The 16,817-nt window shown below is 59.4% G+C and overlaps 2 protein-coding genes across 5 annotated transcripts in view; both read right to left on the reverse strand.

Moving 5' to 3' along the window:
* Positions 1-206: 206 nt before the first annotated feature.
* Positions 207-13,716, reverse strand: SLC35C2 (solute carrier family 35 member C2). 2 transcript variants are annotated; one of them, XM_037164528.2, is made up of 10 exons: positions 13,657-13,716; positions 8,637-9,010; positions 7,845-7,995; positions 6,644-6,707; positions 5,921-5,993; positions 5,222-5,390; positions 5,055-5,138; positions 2,630-2,805; positions 1,433-1,562; positions 207-1,099 (listed from the first exon to the last, which is right to left on the reverse strand). In XM_037164528.2, exons 2-10 carry the CDS (start codon positions 8,754-8,756, stop codon positions 966-968), a joined length of 1,101 nt encoding a protein of 366 aa, XP_037020423.2. In that variant the 5' UTR covers positions 8,757-9,010; positions 13,657-13,716; the 3' UTR covers positions 207-965. The 2 variants fall into 2 exon arrangements, with proteins under 2 accessions (XP_037020423.2, XP_037020424.2); XM_037164529.2 differs by lacking the exon at positions 13,657-13,716 and adding an exon at positions 12,329-12,992.
* Positions 13,717-15,259: 1,543 nt separating this feature from the next.
* The window catches only part of ELMO2 (engulfment and cell motility 2), a 34,549-nt gene continuing 32,991 nt past the window's right edge, over positions 15,260-16,817 (reverse strand). For all 3 annotated transcript variants that reach the window (XM_037164485.2, XM_037164487.2, XM_037164486.2), the window contains exon 21: positions 15,260-16,757. In XM_037164485.2, the coding sequence (XP_037020380.1) occupies positions 16,557-16,757 (201 nt within the window). In that variant the 3' untranslated portion in view covers positions 15,260-16,556. The remainder of the gene's footprint in view (positions 16,758-16,817) is intronic.

The raw sequence follows: 16,817 nt of genomic DNA on the forward strand, positions 1-16,817 counted from the left end.
GCCTCCTGGACGGACTGTGGTGTGACGGGTGCAGGGTAGGTGACCACAGGAAGGTCCGGAGGCTGCAAACCCATCCGCGTACATTCAACGGCCACACACATGGTCACACAGAGCTGGCCGTGAACCCTATGTCGGCCACTCATTTAGGGTCTTGGTTCCATGGGCGTTGAGAGGATTTTCAAAATAAATACTCACATGACACCGAAACTGTTTCCTATCTTCAGAACAACTCTGAGACGACTATTCTCCCCATTTCACAGATGACAAAGCTGTACAGAGAGGTTACATAATTTGGTTAAGGTCACACAGCCAGTAAGTGACACAGTCAGGACTCACATCCAGGCTGTGAAAGCTTTCAGGTCCCCAGAATACGGGACTCGGTACAGGTGTGTCTAGGCTGCCAGACAGGGTCCTGAGGCTCCATCAGGGGCACAAGTGATGCAGTGCTGAGGGCCTGGAGTGTGACCAGTCTCCTGCAGGAGGCCCCGGGCAGAGAAGGGGGACGGGCCAGGCAAGGACCGCTCCTCCCGGTGCCCACGTCTATAGGCAACATGAGGCGGCCAGAGGACAGAACACCCTTTATTTGCAAACCGTGAACAGGTCTGCTCTCCGGGGAAAAACTGTCCAGCGAAAAGCTTCTCTCCATGTCCCCGTCCCAACTGCTCCGCAGTCCACACCAGGCCCCTCGGAGAGGCCTCTGGAATCCTGGTCCTGGCAGCCAGTTGAGAAACAGCCTTCCCTCCGTCTGCTGCAACTCCAGCAGAGTGCGGCCCGACTCGGGCCGGGCTGAGGCACACCGGGCACTCGGCCGTCAACCAACTCCTTGACCCAGCCCTGCTGCGTGGTCACGTGCTCCCGAGTCCCCGCCCGGGGCCACTTCTGGCCCGCTGCTCCCAGCTGCTGTGAGGAGCCACCGGGTCCCTGAGTTGCCACTTGGCACAAAGGTTGGGAGAGGCGGGTCACTGCTATGCCTGGGCCACAAAGTACTCTTCCTCCTCCGCCGCCTCGTTGCCATCCTCCTCCGGCTGGCTGCTCCGAAGCAGCAGCTCCAGGTCTGGGCTGGAACCCAGCCCCTTGGGGGGTTTGGGGCCACTGTCCCCTGGGGATAAAGAGAGACAGGTTACAGACCAGGTACTGGCTTCTTGGTGTTTCTCAATGCGGGGTGCGCTTCGTCACCCAGCCCCACCCCAGCTGCTCAGAGAGGAGTCCAGTGTCTTCTCAGAGGGGTGGTGGCAGCAGAGCCACCAGGCACATTTCCTGAATTAGAGCACCAGCCAGCGCAGAGGCAGCTGAACGGCGCAGACTGGCACTGCTGTGGCAAGCTGAGGGCCTCCTGCCTCTTCCTGGCAGGGCTGGGGTGTGTGAATCAGAGGGGCTGGAGGTCACAGGGGAGGGTGTCACTGGAACAGGCTTCTGAAGGGGCCCTGGTCACCTCTGGAGGGCAGGGCCTTGAGGGCGACGTGCAGGGATATCCCCGAGAGGCAGAGGGCGAAGCCCAGCCAGTTCAGGAGGCTGATCTGGTCACCCAGCAGATGGGCTGCCAACAGCAAAGTGCAGACTTCCTGCGGGCAGAGAAGCAGGAAGGGGAAGTGATCAGCCGGCCCCTGAGCCAGGAGGGCGAAGGCACCGAGCACACCCATGGGAGGCGGCCAGGCTTTGCCCCAACTCCCAGGCCAGGGCGGGCTGCCCCGCAGGGCAAGGCAGCAGCTTCCGCGGGGCTCCGAGGACCAGGCCAGCAGGCAGGGCTTTCCGCCTGTGTTACTGAAAGGCAGCAAATGAGGCGCTTCCCAGGGCCGTCAGGATGAAGACAGACAAACCAAGTGCGCCGTGTTCCTGGGAAGGAGGAAGCCGCCCTTCCAGGAGGCACCTCCATGAGGGCCCTCCGCTGCCGCGGAGGGTGCACATCACCCGGGCTCCGCGGAACACGCATGGGTCCCGGGGTTGGCCGCATAAGGTGGCTGCAAGTGGCACCGTGACAGGACGCAGTCTGAGGACCACGGTGTGCGCCTTGTCATCTGGTCGGCAACAGTAGACCCCCGGGGAGCCCTGCATTTCTGCTGCCGGGCCACACGGCTCCAGTGCCACAGAGGGAGCCCTCCATGCCCGAGGAGGAGGAGGGAGGCGTGGTGGTGGAGGGAAGGGGAAAGGGGAGAGAGGGGGGGCCAGACCGCTGCCAGGCGGTGGGAAAGGCGGGCTCGGCAAGCACACGGCACCTGTGACCGCACTGTCCCTGGCTTTGCCAGTGGCAGATGTCACCAGTCGATCAGAGAACGTGTCACTGGTGAGTCTGGACGGGGGTGGGGCACTTCTCTTCCACTGCTGGCACTCCTGGTGAAATGCAAATGCGCCCCGAGCCTAGTGGAGCCAGACTCTGCACCCCAGCTTGGCCACCCGGCTATTATCTTGGGTAGCAGCAGCTCTTCCTGTCTGACGGCCGGGCTACCCCCACCTCATAGGCCCGCAGGGAGGACGGGAGGGGTACGGATGGGAGCATGACGCCCAGCGCCAGAATGAGCTCCCTCCTCTGCAGGCCCCGGGGTGTGAGAGCTGGGACGGGAGCTGCTGGTAAAGGAAGACCTTCGGGGGGCTCCTCTCCAAGACAGGCCCGGGGTCACCTCTGAGTCTGTACCTTGAAAATGCCCGCAATGGAGAGAGTGAGGCTGGAGGTTCTGGACACCAGGAGGAACTCGGAGAAGCCCAAGCCGAAGGCAAGAACCCCGCCGAGGACGAGGCTGCCGAGCACCCGCAGGAGCAGCCCTGCGTCCTGGAACCGGAAGACTTTCTCGGACGTGGACAGATGGAGACCTGGAGGCAATGGGGGAGAGAGGGGTGGCCATGTCCTGGGTGTGCCTGCCAGGTGGCCCCACGCTCCCTGCAGGCGGTGAGCCCTGCCACCTCACCTGCGCAGGGCAGGCTTCCTGGGCACCTGAGGACAAGGACTCCCACACAGATGGCCTGAGGCTGGGGGAGGCCGGGGAAGCGGTACAGGCTGCCAGAGAGCCCCGGGGCGAAAGGAGCGGAGATCCTCACAGGGAGTGACAGGGAGGACTCTGGGGCCCCAGGCTAAGTACAGGCACAGCCCGCAGAGGAAATCCACGGGGGCGCCCTGCTCTTCCTGTGACGCTCCCCGCCCACCTGTGGAGGGGCAGGAGGGCGGCACTTCATAGGCCTTCCTTCGCAGCTGTGGTAGCTGTTGGTAGCTAACGGGCCAGAAAGAGGAGGGGCAGCCTGTCCGGTGAGGGCTGTGGACGCCCTCCCTGCTCCATGGGGCGGTGGGGCGAAGGGGAGTCCCTTGTTCTCAGTCTCAGGCGAGCCACCTATAAACCGGGACAAAACCCTGTCCTTACCAAGCCCAGCCGTTTGAATCCAGGCCTTACTATCGCACAGCTGTGCGACCGGGCCGAGACACATGCCCAGTTTCTGGAGCACGTTTCCCTGATAATAAAATGGAAGGGTTGGGACCAGACCAGGGTTTCTCAAACAGGTGGTGTAATTTGATGAACAGTTCTCAAAAACAATGTGTTGTAAATAGACTACAAAAAACACAGTCCCCTCGCTCCGGGGACACCCACACAGGCATCCAGGCACTAAATTTTGCTCTGACTTCTCCAGTGCCACACCTCTGAGAGGGCAATCCCGGGGTCCCCCCCTGCAGGAAAGGCCACTCAGAGCAGGGTGTGAGCTGAGCCCAGAACTGGGCACTGAGGACACACCTTCGGGGGCAGGAGGCTGGCCTGGGGCTGTGAGATTTTTGGAGAGAAGCAGCAAAGAAATGCAGAGTGACAGAGTTGCCCCCTGATCCCCCACAGGCACGGGGCCTCCCAGTGCAGGACCTCTTGTCTGGGGCTGTGCTCGGCAGTTCTGCAGAGGCACGGGCAAATTGAAGGGAACTCGGGGAAAGCAACAGAAGTAATGAAGGCGCTTGGGGGATTAATTTACAGAAAAGATTAAAGGAGCTAAATCCATGCAGCTTTGCTAAGTGACAGCGGCGACCAGGGGCTTTCGGATGAGGGTTTGCAGAGATGGGGAACCATGTAAACACCCAGGGAAGGAGGGACGGTGTGGCGTTTGGTGCAGGGGGCATAATGAAGGGATGGGGAGAGATTTTAAAAAGGAAAAAAAATGAGGCGGCAGCACAGAAGTTTCCCGGACAACGGGGCTGCGGAATAATTTTCTCAGAGAGGTTCGAGACGCTTCACTGCTTGAAACTTAAATGGATGTAGAACAGAAGGGACTCCAGGACAAAGAATAATCCCAAAACATGGGAGGGAGGGGCATGGCGCTGCACCTGCCGCCGTCGAAATAATGCTCCCGCTCCTCCGGGAGAAGACAGTGCAGGGGAACCGCTCACCTGCCCAGGCTCCTGAGCACGGGCCCCGGGCCCCTGCACCTGCCCCCAAATCCACGCTCCGCCAACCCAGCAAACACTCCTCTGACCTACTGTTCCCACTTCCTGGGATGCCCTGCGCCCACCAGCCTGTCCGAGTCCCAATCACTGCCCGCAAATACCCTGTTGGAGGAGCCTTTCTGACTTGGCTTTGCACCCTGCCGTGCCGAGACAACTCAGGACCCTCCTTCCGCCCAAGGGGCAGCACGCAGCGCGACGGCTGAAAGGAGGGGCTCTGGAGCCTGTGCCCGCGCCCACTCTTGGGTTCCTTTAGGAGCCCTGGGACCCGAAGCAAGGTTATCGTTACTGCTCTTGGCCTCAGTTTCTTCCGCCTGCGAGATGGGGATGTTAATAGCACTGCCCCGTAGGGTTTTGGGCAGCATTAAGAGTTAGTTGTATATAAAATGATTAGAACAGCCCTGGCGTACCTTTAGGGCTGGGCACATTCACTGTCACCATTGTCTGCTATTCCTCGTACACTTTCTATGATACCATTTATCGTGCTGGACTCCGGCCATTGGTGTGAGCATCTGCCCAGTCCAGGCAAGGCCAGGGGACGGGCCTCTTCTCTGCTCTTGGCACCCTCTGCAGCGAGCACAGCGCTGGGCTCAGAGCAGGGGCTGGGGATCTGCGGGCCACGGTGCCCGAGGTGGGCGGCCTGACCTACCTTCGAAGATGGCAAAGAGAGGGAAGAGCCCGAGAAACATGAGCGGCTGCAGGTGGAACATGGTGTCAATGGGGTTCTGGAGCCCTGTGGAACGGGGACATGGGTGAGCCGCCAGGCCGGGGCAGCCCGCCTCCACCGCGCCTGCCTGGCACCCGGCCCCTTCTCACCAAGTTCCGCCTTCTGCAGGAGAATCTGGGTGAGGGTCCAGCGGATGCCGCCAATGAATGAGGCCCCGAGCACCAAGGCAAAGCCCTCCATGTTGAACTGCGTGGACTTGTAGGTGAACATGAAGAGGCCCCCCGCGATGAGGAGGACCACCAGGACCAGCGCCGCACGCTACCAGGAGGGAGAGCAGGGGGCATCTAACTTGAGAGTCTGAGGTCATCACACCTGCAGCTTGAGGGCCAGCGGCCGGTCTTTGCCGTCCCTCCTGCTCCCACGGCCAGCTGCTTCCCGTGGATGTCTGCAGGGCCGATTCAGCTGGCACGTCCCCAGCACCCCTACCTGCCCTAAACCGTGGAGGTGCTTTGCTAGGGCTGTCCTAGGCCCCCACCTGGCCTCGCTCCCCCCCAGGACTGGGAAACAAAGGGTACCGCCTCACACAGCAGGGGGCCTCTGACCCAGCCTGACCCACACGGGGCTCTCTTCCCTGAGTCTTTCTGCCTTTGGTCATTAACCCCCCTCCACACTTTCTAAACGTTCTCAGCAGCGTCCAGTCCCACGTTCTTCCTCAGCAACGGGAGTCTCTGCCACCTGGCGGGGCTGGTTTCTTCTGTCACGTAGTGACCAGCCACTGCTCAGACCCTCCCCATTCTGTGCTCAGCATCTGTGGGGGCAGGAAGGGCAGGGGTGATACTGGGCCTCACCAGCTCTTCCAGCTTGAAGATCAGAGAGAAGATCAAGATGAAGAGGACGGCTGAGGATTTGGTCATCGTGTACCTGGAAGTGAAAATCAGAATCACCACAACGTGTGGCTGGAGCCCAGGGCTCAGACCCGCCTAGAGAGAGGAGCTCACAGCACCATTGGTAGGCTGAGAGGGAGGAGGGGTGGAGCTTCCTGACTTCCCCGAGGGTACTGGCTCCGCTCAGGGGAGCAGTGCAGTCGGGCACAAAAGACGGCAGAAGGTGGCCTGAGTCATCTGTGCTGGAACGTGACCTTTAATTGAAAGAAATCTCTAGGGAGCCTCTCATTATCCTAGGGAGAACTGGCTGCAGGTCCAGCAAGGCGCTCACCAGGCCTATTATTACCTACCCCCCAGTGGAGTTGTGGGGGGAGGAAAAAAGGGCGGGAGGAGGAGGCCAAGTGACTGCTCCTGGGCACAGAGTCGGACATGACGAGTCGCTGTCCCGCCTCCCTCCATGTGGCCGTGGGCACTGCCCTTCCTCCCCCACCACACCTGTCCTGTCTGACGGAGCCCTGGCCTCCCCAACCACTGAGCAGGCACTGCATCCCCTGTGTGCCCAGCTAAAGGGCGAGGCTGGCGAGTTTCTGGAGAGCTGCTGGGTGTCAGGGCGCAGCTGCCAGAGCAGGGCTGGTCCCAGAGACTGGTGGCGGACTTGTGGAAGGGGCGGGCGTGGCCGACACTCACAGTGAGACGGTGATGTAGAGGAAGCTCCAGTTGGACAGGCCCACGTCCAGCGCCGTTGCCAGTGCTGTGGAGGAAAGGGGCGCTCACAGGACCGTGGGGGACAAAGCGTAGGGGGCGTGGGGACACCAGTTACCAGAGCACGGCCGCGAGGCACTCGAGTGCCTCCAGCTTGGCCCTGCTCACCCCAGCTTTCTACGGGGGCCCGAGGGCCTTCCTTTCCACCCAGCATCGAAATGGTGAACTCCTGGCCCCGGCCGGTGAGATTCAATGGGTGGAGTTGGAGCGTGACTGTGCGGCAAACCCAGAGGTCAGGCTGAGGGTTCAGGCCGCGTCCCTAGGTTGCTCTTTTGGTCCCCCAGTAGGGGCTCATTCGAGAGGCAGCCGACTGATGTTTCTCTCTCTCACTGATGTTTTTTTCCCTCTCTCTCCCTCCCTCTCCCTCTCTCTAAAAATCAGTGAACATATCCTCAGGGAGGATTAAAAAGAAAAAAGTATAAGAAGAAATATTAACTCCATGCCAAAAACTAGGGGAAAGGGCCTGCTCCAGCGTCCAGGCTGTGGCCCTCTGACTGGCAGGGGCCTGTGCTGTTATCACTTGCCCACTATCCTGAACACCCCCCAATGACAGTTGTCAATCTGATCCTGAGAACCTGGCCCTCCAGGACCAGACCCCTCCCTGCTTCTCATTTTCCCAGTGACCGCTCACCAAGGCCCAGTCCTCACCACCTGGGACACTCTCAGGTTTTCTTTTGGGCCATCGCACACACCAAACCTCTCCCTCCCAGGACCTGCTGGCCCTGCTTGCCCTCCAGGCCTCGGCCACCTCAGCCCTTGTCTGGGGAACCTGCCCAGCCCAGTACCCAGCCTAGCCCAGTCCGGCTCACTTCCCCTCTGCCCAGCACTAGCTCTGGGAACACAGCTCAGTGCACATGTTCAAGGGCAAGGGAACGACAAAGCCACTGCTGCACTGGGGCTTCTCCAAGGGGTGGGGGGGTGTGAGGGGGAGTATGTCAGAAGCAGAAGTGCGGGTGGGGAGGGCAGGAAGAAAAGGAAGAGAGGAGTGAGGAAACACGGGGGGGGGGGGGGCAGGGAAAGAGCCTCAATTCAAGCCTCTTGAAGGCTTGAAGGCTTTCTTTTGCTCCTGGCCTTTGGCTTCCAGAGTAACCATCCCCCCGCCCGCCGGCCCTCCCCACAGACACACCTGTCGGAGCCACTCTTCTGAGGTAGTCGGGCCAGCTCAGCACCACGCGGGCCCTGTGGCTGGAGCACTGAACCAGCGCCCGGGACAGGGCGGAGAACAGGAAGATCACGGCCAGGTGCAGCATCGTCATGAAGAGGGGGAAGTGGAAGCTCTGCGCGGCCCAAAGCACAGCCGGTCCAGGCGAGGTTTGCACAGCCAGCCCTCACCTGGCTCCCTCTCTGCTCCCCCACACCCACCTCTACCTGGTGGCCCTGGGGCAACCTCGGTGCTTCCTAAGGACTTTTACCTACATTGCGATCAGGAGAGACTGAGCCCCAGTTTTGGAGGTTGCACACACAGCGGATGGAAGAATAGGGCTCATTGTGAGCTGGGTGCTGTCCGCACCCCTTCAGCCACCTGTTAGCTACCTGCGCCAGCCCCTGCTCACAGCTCACCCCGGGTAACAGCCAGTGTGGGCCAGGATGGCCATGGCAATTAGTAGAGCACGGGGTGACTTTTCTCCCTGTTGGTCGGCAGCTGCTTGCTGCCCAACCCCCCAGTCTCTCCAGCGCATCTCTGTGCACCAGCCCCCTCCCCCATCCCCATTTCTGCTGTATGCAAACATTTCAGGGGAACCCCTGGTGTGGCAGGGCTGGCTGTAGGGCCCCCGTCTTATCGCTAGTGTGACTGGCTTCCAGGGTGACTGGTGGAGGCCCATGCCTTCCTGTTGCTAAATATTAGGGACACTGTGGCCCCAGGCCCCTCCTCCCAGCCCCACTCCCCGCCCCAGCACCACAGGTCTTCCTGAGTTACCTTCGTCAGCCATTTGTTGTAGAAAGTGATGCCGATGGAGAAGCAGTAGTAGAGAAGGACCAGCCCCAGAGTCAACACCGCCTTCCACACAAAGGCCACGTCCAGGGCCCACCTCCCCATCCGGGGCAGTGGCAACCCCCAGCCGGGGCCGGTGGGGGCAGGCGCCTCTCCTGAAGACGGGCTGCAGGAAGAGCCGCTGGGCCTGGGCCTCGACTTTCACCAAGATCGTCGTCTGCTCGGAGCTCTCTTCACCCCCATGATTCAGGGTGGTTCTCGGAGCCCCAGGCGGAGCCTCACCCGAGGGGCTGGGGGCCCGAGCTGAACCTGGCCATGGTGAACCGTCTGCAGGGCTCGTGGGGCCCCAGGTCTGGGGGCTAGAAGGATGGAAGGCAGCTCTGGTGGTCCGGGCCGAGTGAAGGCCGCCGGGCCCACCCGCCCCGTGCCTGTCCCGCAGGGAGTGGACGGGGCGCACGGGACAGCGGGAGGAGCCCAGCCCCAGCGAGCAGAGCAGAGCGCCCTGCCACATCCGCCGTCTCCTCGCCTCAAGCTGTTCTCCTTGAATTACCGAGGTGACCTTTTAAAACGTGAATCCGGTCATGTCAGACCACTGCTCAAAGCCCTTTGGGTGGTTTCCAGTGCTCTGGAGATACAGATCAAAACCCTTCCTGTGGCCAAAAGGGCCGACCGGCCTCTCCGGCTCCGCTGCAGCCCTGGCGCCCTAGTCCAACCAGCCAGGCTCCTTCCTGCTGCCTCCAGGGACCTAGTGCTCTGTCCCCGCCCCCGACTTTCTCAGCAGATCTACTCAGCTTCACCTCAAATGCTGCTTCCTCAGCCCAGCCTCCCCCCCCCCCCCCCGCATGGGAAGGCTGCTCTCGCAGCTCCCCTATGATTCCTTCATCCAACTTGTGCAGGGTGTGAAAACGTGAGTGATGTCAGTGTCCCCTGGAAGGCTCCCACGTCCCTGCTAGCCTTACCCCCTCCGTTCACCCCCCAACCCACTCTACGGTCTCTGTACAGTGATGCCTCACTGCGAGACAGTGGGCCTGTGGGTTTTGGGGACTAGTCTGGTCTCAGGAGTTAAAAATGGCCTGGGAAACACGCGCCTGCCTGGCCCCAGTCCCTGACAGCCACTCTCACAGACAAGGACCCTGCTTAGGTTTGTGTCAAACCAAGCCCCTCCCTGGCCCCCCATCACCCAGCCAACCCCAGGGAGTGCCCAGAGCATGCCAGGCCCCGGGGAGACCTGGTGCACCCCCCAGTCCAGCATTATCCCGCCTACTGCTTCATCTGCGCCCCTCCTCCCGTCTCCTCCTTTGAGACGGTCCCACCCTGCTGGAATGCCACCCCCTCAAGGCCTTCCTGGCACCACGAGATCAGGCCTACCCCAACCTCCCCTCCCCGGTCCTTTCTGAAGGGACTGTTTACGTTGGCGCTGTACTCTGGAACCTGGGTCATCACTTCCCTCCCCGCCCGGCCAACTGGGAGCTGGAACAAGGTTCATGTCCCAAAGGACACCCTAGGGCTCGGGTTCTCTTCAGGGGAACTTTGGAAACCCATGGTGGTGTTGTGGGGGGCACCCCTGGCTTTCAGTGAGCAGGGACCGTGAGGGGGTGGTCCACGAAACCCAGAAATGTCCTGCATCCTGCGTGACTTCGAGATTCCAGTAGGTGAAAGACCTGCTTGTAATTCCCCGAACCCAGAACCTAACTCTGTTTCGCCGGTAACAGAGCAGCTTTACCCATGGCTCTCCCAGGCACTGACATTTCCGAGAACACGTTTACCACGTACGCCAGGGGGAGAGGGAACTGTTTTTGATACAATGGGCACTACAAGCTCCCGTCTGGAGAAGACCCAGCACAAAGCAGGTTGAGCGGCTGCCAGACACGGGGGTGGGCCCTGCCCTCCCAGAGGTTCTGCAGGGGCGGGGAGAGCACCCCTGCTTCATTGTAGCTTCCAGTATCCTGTGCCTGCCCGGGAACTTACATATTGAAACATTTTACTACCAATGGCTTCCTTTTATTCCTCTTTTACATTATGGTGAGGGAACAGCCAATTTTTATAAATTTATGTGTAGGCAGTATTTTTTGAACCACAGGTTTCATCTTAAGGTAAAAAGGGGGGAACACTGTTAACAACATATTTATCATTAAAAAGAGGGTGTTGCCTCCATGACGCTGAGAACCAAGGTGCTACTGGGCCTAAGGTGGGCCCACCCCTTGAAATGCCTTCTGAAAGCTGATCTCCCTGTTGGATGCCAAACACCCAGCTGCCTACTTGTCTCTTCGCTCGGACGGCTAACGTCGGGCGCCGCACACCCAGCCTGTCTGGGACAGACTGCTATGCTCCAGGAATCACCTGCCCTCTGTCCAAACCTGCTCCTCTTCCCATCTCAGCCAGTGGAGCCACCGTTCATTCACCCAGTTGCTTAGGCCATTAACTGTGTTCTCATCCTCAATTCCTTTTCCCCTCAGTCCACGGATTTCAATCAACAAACACGGTCAGAGCTATCTCCCCGAAATATCCCCAATATGATCACATCTCTTGGCCTCCACCGCCACCATCCAGGCCACCATGCTTTCTCCCCCCAACACGACGCATCAGTCTTCCATGCAGTTCTCTCTGCACCCCCACAGTCAGCGTCCAGTGGCTATCACAGCTGGGGTGGCGTCTAACTGACCTCGAGGCCCACACTCTGTCCTCCAGACTGGGCTTCACCCCCATGGCATTGCTGGGATTGGAGCCAGAGACCACGTTGTGGAGACGAGCCCTGCCCTGCGCACTGTGCCACACTTAGCAGCACTTCTGGTCTCTACCCAGTAAATGCCTGTAGTAGCCCTGCCCCTCGTCCCAATAATGACAGACAAGAATGTCCCCAGACATTGCCCAATGTCACCTGGGGGCAAAACTGCTCCCTGTAGAGGACCGCTAACACTACACGGGTGACCGCAGGGCCCGCCAGCACTAAGGGATCTTCTTTCTAGCATTCACTCCCCGCGGTTCCTACCCACGGCTCCCAGGCCAGGGTAGTCTGTTCCCTCTGTACCTCTGCGTCTGCTGCTGTTTCTGCCCCAACACTGCAGTGCCCTCGGCCCTCTACCCCCCCCCCCCCATTCAAGTCCTGCCCTTCCTTCAAAGGCCCAGACCAAGTCTCCCACCTCTAGGAAGTCCTCATGATTGACCCAGACCCCAGGGAGCACTGTCTCCAAGTTAACACTCCTTCTCTTATTATCACTTGGAAGGTCGCTGAACCCCAACACAAAACCAGACCTCAGCGAAGAGGGCTCTTGGAAATCATCTGGCCACTTACTCACTGTGCACTTATTAAGCACTCTCCCACATCTAACATTGGAGATAGAGACCCTGACTGATAAGGTCCCCACCCTTATTTCATGATAAAGGAAACCAGCCTTAAAGGAGCAAGTGCCTTTTTCAAATCTCGCTTGCTCAGGAAAGGAATCCCTCGCTCTGCCCTGCTTCCTCAGGGGGCAGCGCAGGTCGGAGCAGCAGCATCGCCTGGTGCACCACCAGGGCACCCAGCTCCCCTAAATCACCCCAAGTGTGACATGAGCCATGCAGCTTAGTGCTCAGAAGGGTGGGCTTGGACTGGGGAAAGCCTGGGATCCAGCCATGGCTTCCCTACTAGCTACTTCTTGACCCGAAGCTACCTGACTTCCAGGTCTCAACTTTCTCACCTGCAAAGGAGGATGAATCAGGAACCTCCTGGGAGGGAAGTCGGTGGCATCAGGTAAAGCCTGTGATGGTGCCTCACGTAGGGGCTTATTCCCTTCTCGGTCCCCTCAGAGTGAAACTTCCCCAGCCTGTCCCACTGCGTCACCACGCCCTCCTCCTTGTTCCTCCTTCAAGGGCCAAGTCGCTGGTCTCATCGGCATCTTAAACATCTGACCCCTTCCTCTTCCTGGGAAAACCTCTTGGATGCCACACCATACCCTCTAGGCGGCCTTCTGCTTTTCTGGACTCCCTCTCAGTCCACACAACCTGTAAGCGCTGGGTGCCTGAGGACCGTGGCCTCTCTTATCTTCATTCTCCTCTTGTGTAATCTCAGCCCAGCTGACTGGCAGGCCAATGGTGTCTAAATTCCTTGCACTAGCCCTAACCTTTCCTACAAACTCCAGGCTGGTACATCTAACTTGAACCTAAAACTCTTCGATTCCCTGATTCATGCCCACAACATCATTAGTAAATGCCAGCATAACACATCTGGTTACGTCAGCCTAAACCTCCAAGTCAATGCCTCTTTCCCTCTTCCCTCAAATCCTGTCCCGTCAGGGCCATCCCAACAAACTCCTTCATTCATCTGCGCTCTTGGCCTCTACTCCGCCATCACAGCCCCAAGCCACGATTACTTTTCAAGTACTGACTGCAACAGTTCCCGATGTGGTGCCCCTGAACTCCACCCCTTCCAAAAGCTTTCAGAACCGAAAGCAGACCATCAGCCACGTCTCAAACCGCAACTCCTCAGAAGGCCCACCAGGGCCCACCAGGACCCAGCACCTGGCCGGCGCAGGCATCGGCGACCTCGTTCTCCCATCACTCCCCTGGCATCCGGTACTCGGCACCCAGCTCGCGGGCCCTGGCCATCTGTCAAACACAGCAGGCCTGCGTCCTTCGCACCTGCTGTTCCTCTCCTACAACACTGTTCCGCAGACCTTGGCGTGGGGGCTCTCCCCACGCCAGCCCCCTCCTCGTCCTCTTGGCACCTCCCACCACCTGACCTTTTCTCATCTGCCCACGAGTTCACTGTCGGCTCCCCACTCCCACCCCACCGCGGGATGCAGCCCCTCCGTGGGCACAGCCCTGCAGCTGCGATTCCCGTCTGGGTCGAGGGAACTCAGGAAATACCCAGGGCCGCGCGCGCGGAAGGCGGCCGAGGGGGCGCGCGGAGGCCCGGGCCCCTCCACGGCGGGCGGGAGTCTAGGCACGCGCCCTACGCCGCGGCGCACAGAGTCCGGCCAGGCACCGGCTCCCGAGGGCGCCTGGGGTCCAGCCGCACTCCACTCACCTCGGCGGCGGGTGCTCCCGCCGGGCTCCTCCAGCCGGAAGTGCAAGGCCCGGAGCTGCGGGATCGGGAGGAGCATTTCCGCCAGAAGCCGCTGGGGGCGGGGCCGGCTGCCCATGGCGGGGCGGGGCGTAGGTGCCTTCTCGGCTTACTGCCCGCGGGGACCCCCGTCGGTGGGTGCTCTCCACGGGTAGCATTCCTTGAGTCGGGCACCGGACACCCCCTCAGGCTGTAGGCATTTATCCTCCTTGCGCTCAATCCGGCCTCGTTCTGGAGCCGGTGCCTGCTGCAGAGCCCCGCGGGGACCCAGAAAATAGTCACCTATTTACTTCCGTTGAACGAATTGTTTACTTTATTCCAAGCTGGTGCTGGGCAACCATGTAAAAAAGCAGAGATAAATCTCTCACGGGCTTTTTCTTCTGGTTGCTCAAGCCGGCTGGGGAATGCTCAGTTAGGGCATTACATTCCAGGAGTTAGAAAATCCATGGGAGGTAGTAAATAATAAACATTTGTGAGCCATTTTCTATGTGCCAGAAACTTTGTAAGAACGATCTCAATTTCAATAGGTCACGTAAGGGGAAAGAGCTTGTCTCGGAGGAAACGGGGAGGGGATAAGAATAAAAACCATGGCTGGGAAAGTAGCCAAGGGGCAGGATGCAGTGGCCCCAAAATGCCAGCTAGGGAGCTTAGGTCTTAACTCACGTTGTAGGATGGATTAGAGGCAGAGCCAGCAGACAGGGAGGTCCATTTGGAGGCCAGGGCAGGCCAGGGTTGCAGATGGAGGACCGCTTTGAGGCTTTTTGCTCCCCTTCCACCTCAACCCACCTCCTGGGCTAAGACTGGCTGCAAATGTGGATCCTTGACTTAGCTGAGCTCCCTGGCCCCTCTGAACGAAGGTTCAAGGCCAGAATGTAAGCAGTTTATTATGCAAACTGCTGCTTTCCCGGTCCCCCCACCCCCAGCAGCAGCTGGCATTTCACAGGCATTAGTTCATTCTACGCTTACCTGTCACTTATAATTGCACCCATCGCTGCCCAAGGTCTCAGTCCTCAAGGCCTGTACTGCACGCACTTTCTATGCCTTTTGAAAGAGCTTGTCCTTGCCCCTTTTCTCTGAGGCAAGAGAAAGTATTTCCATCACGGCCCTCATTCAAGCCTCCCAGCTACCAAGGCTGAGGTTTGCAGCAACAGCCCAAGACACCAGCTGGAAGGCTGGGCACTAAGCACGGCGACACAAAGGGTGAAGAGCGTGTCTTCTTTGTAAGGTACAAGTACTCGAGCTGTTCCCTGGCTGCGTCCCTGGCAGGAGGAAGCAGGAAGATGTGTTCGCAGGAGTGTGCAGTATGCCTTTCCCTGATGCACCCAGCAGGCCTGAGCAGAGAGCACTTGGTCGGGATGTGACATCTGTGAGCAGGTATGTGTGTGTGTGGGGGGGGCGGGTGTAGAGGCAGGCTGGTTGAGGAGGAGAAAGTAGCTCTCGGGAGGGGGCTGAGGACTCCAGCTGCAGCCCTCCAAAGTCTCCCCAGCACAATGCAGTGAAGGCGTGTCAAGGTGCAAGTTCCCTTTGGCAGGAAACCAGGAACAGAGGAAGAGCTGTTGATAGGAACCGCAGTTTGTACATGAAAGAGTATTTATTGAAAACATGGTTACTAACAGGAAGCTCCTGGCTGCTCGCAGGCTGTACAGTCTTGGCTCACAACTGGAAGTGTTACTATTTTTTTTTTTGCCTCCAATTTTATTTCCCCTTAAACATTCCATTCTAGGATAGGGAGAGCTTATATATAAATATATATACACGTCTGTATAAGTATGGCCTATAGTAAAGAAAATATATAGTACACTCTTCATTGGGTAGGACCTACCATGCCGGGCTACCAATACTGAATGCTGGGTTGACAGACGTCCAAGGAGAGAGGCTGTGCGTGTGGTTTACAAGTGCGGCAGCACCAGGGATGCCCCGTTGGCACAGCTGTGGCCTCGGCCAGCGCCCTAAAATCATGGCCCAAGGGAGGAACCACAGCGCTGGGATGGGGAGGTCTGGAAGGCCAAAGGAAAGCCACCCGGAGGGGGACACACTTCAGGTTCAGTGGGAGAGCTCTCCCAGAGGAAGGGAAGATGGATGTGTGGGGGGAGGGGGGTGGCTTCACCTGACCTCACCAGCCTAGGCCCGGGCTCATCTGGGCTCTTCCCGCAGAGTTCCTTGAGACTAAGAGAGTGGGACTCAGCCCTCCTGACTCTGACTTGCCAAGATGACGGACTGGGAGCTTGTAGGTAGAAATCACCATCTGCCCAGACAACTGCGTGGGCGAGAGGGCTGGTGGCTCCGGAGGCCAGGGCTTTAGAGACGCACCTCAGCAGCAGCAGCAGCAGCAGCAGCAGCAGCCTGTGGGCCCTGCGTGAGGCCGGAGAGAGCCCTCACAAAGACGACGCAAGCAAGGGCAAGGCCTCTGCTTAGGTCTGACACAGGCAGGCACGGGCCCGCCAAAGGCGGCCTCTCCAAGGCTCCCAACACGTCGGTCCTCTGCAGGCAGCTCTTGCCCACACGGGGAGACAGCTGACCACTGGAGAGCAGGCTCAGGAAGAAAAGGTGAGTGGCTTTTGTCAAATCCACCTCCAGAAGCAGTTTCTCGGCCTGAAGAGCAAGGGCATCTGCTGCTCATTCCTCATGGCCCGGACCCAGGCTCCGGTGCTGGGGAAGCCAGAGCACCTGCCTTCACGACTCCCAGGAGACGGGGTCCCGGAGGAAGCTCTGGGTGGTCTGAGGTGGGTTGGAGGAATGGTTGGTGTTTACTGGCCACCACGGTCACTACAGATTCTGTACAAGCAAAGGACAAGGCACCAGACCAGAGTGTTTCTTCTGGGCCCCAGATCCCTTCCTGGGCAGCGCTGCCGGCGGCTGCAGGCTCAGCTGTAGTGATAGACGAAGTCGTAGCTGCTGGGCTCCTTGGGCACCGGTGGGGGGGCCTCGGGAATCTGGACGTTCTCCAGGTCCAGGAGCCGCAGCTTCATCTCCATGCTCAGCAGGGTGTCCAGGTCACTCTTAGTCAGCTCGCTGGACATGTCCTTCCCCAGAAGGGCGCTGAGGCCGTCAATCCAGATGCAGTACTAGGAACAGCAAGTTGCCAAGCATCACCTGGCGGCCCCTAGCCAGCAGGAGGGCCCGCC

Source organism: Artibeus jamaicensis, unplaced genomic scaffold (assembly GCF_021234435.1).
Source record: "Artibeus jamaicensis isolate MK-2021 breed Jamaican fruit bat unplaced genomic scaffold, CSHL_Jam_final contig_685, whole genome shotgun sequence".
NCBI classification, from domain to species: domain Eukaryota; kingdom Metazoa; phylum Chordata; class Mammalia; order Chiroptera; family Phyllostomidae; genus Artibeus; species Artibeus jamaicensis.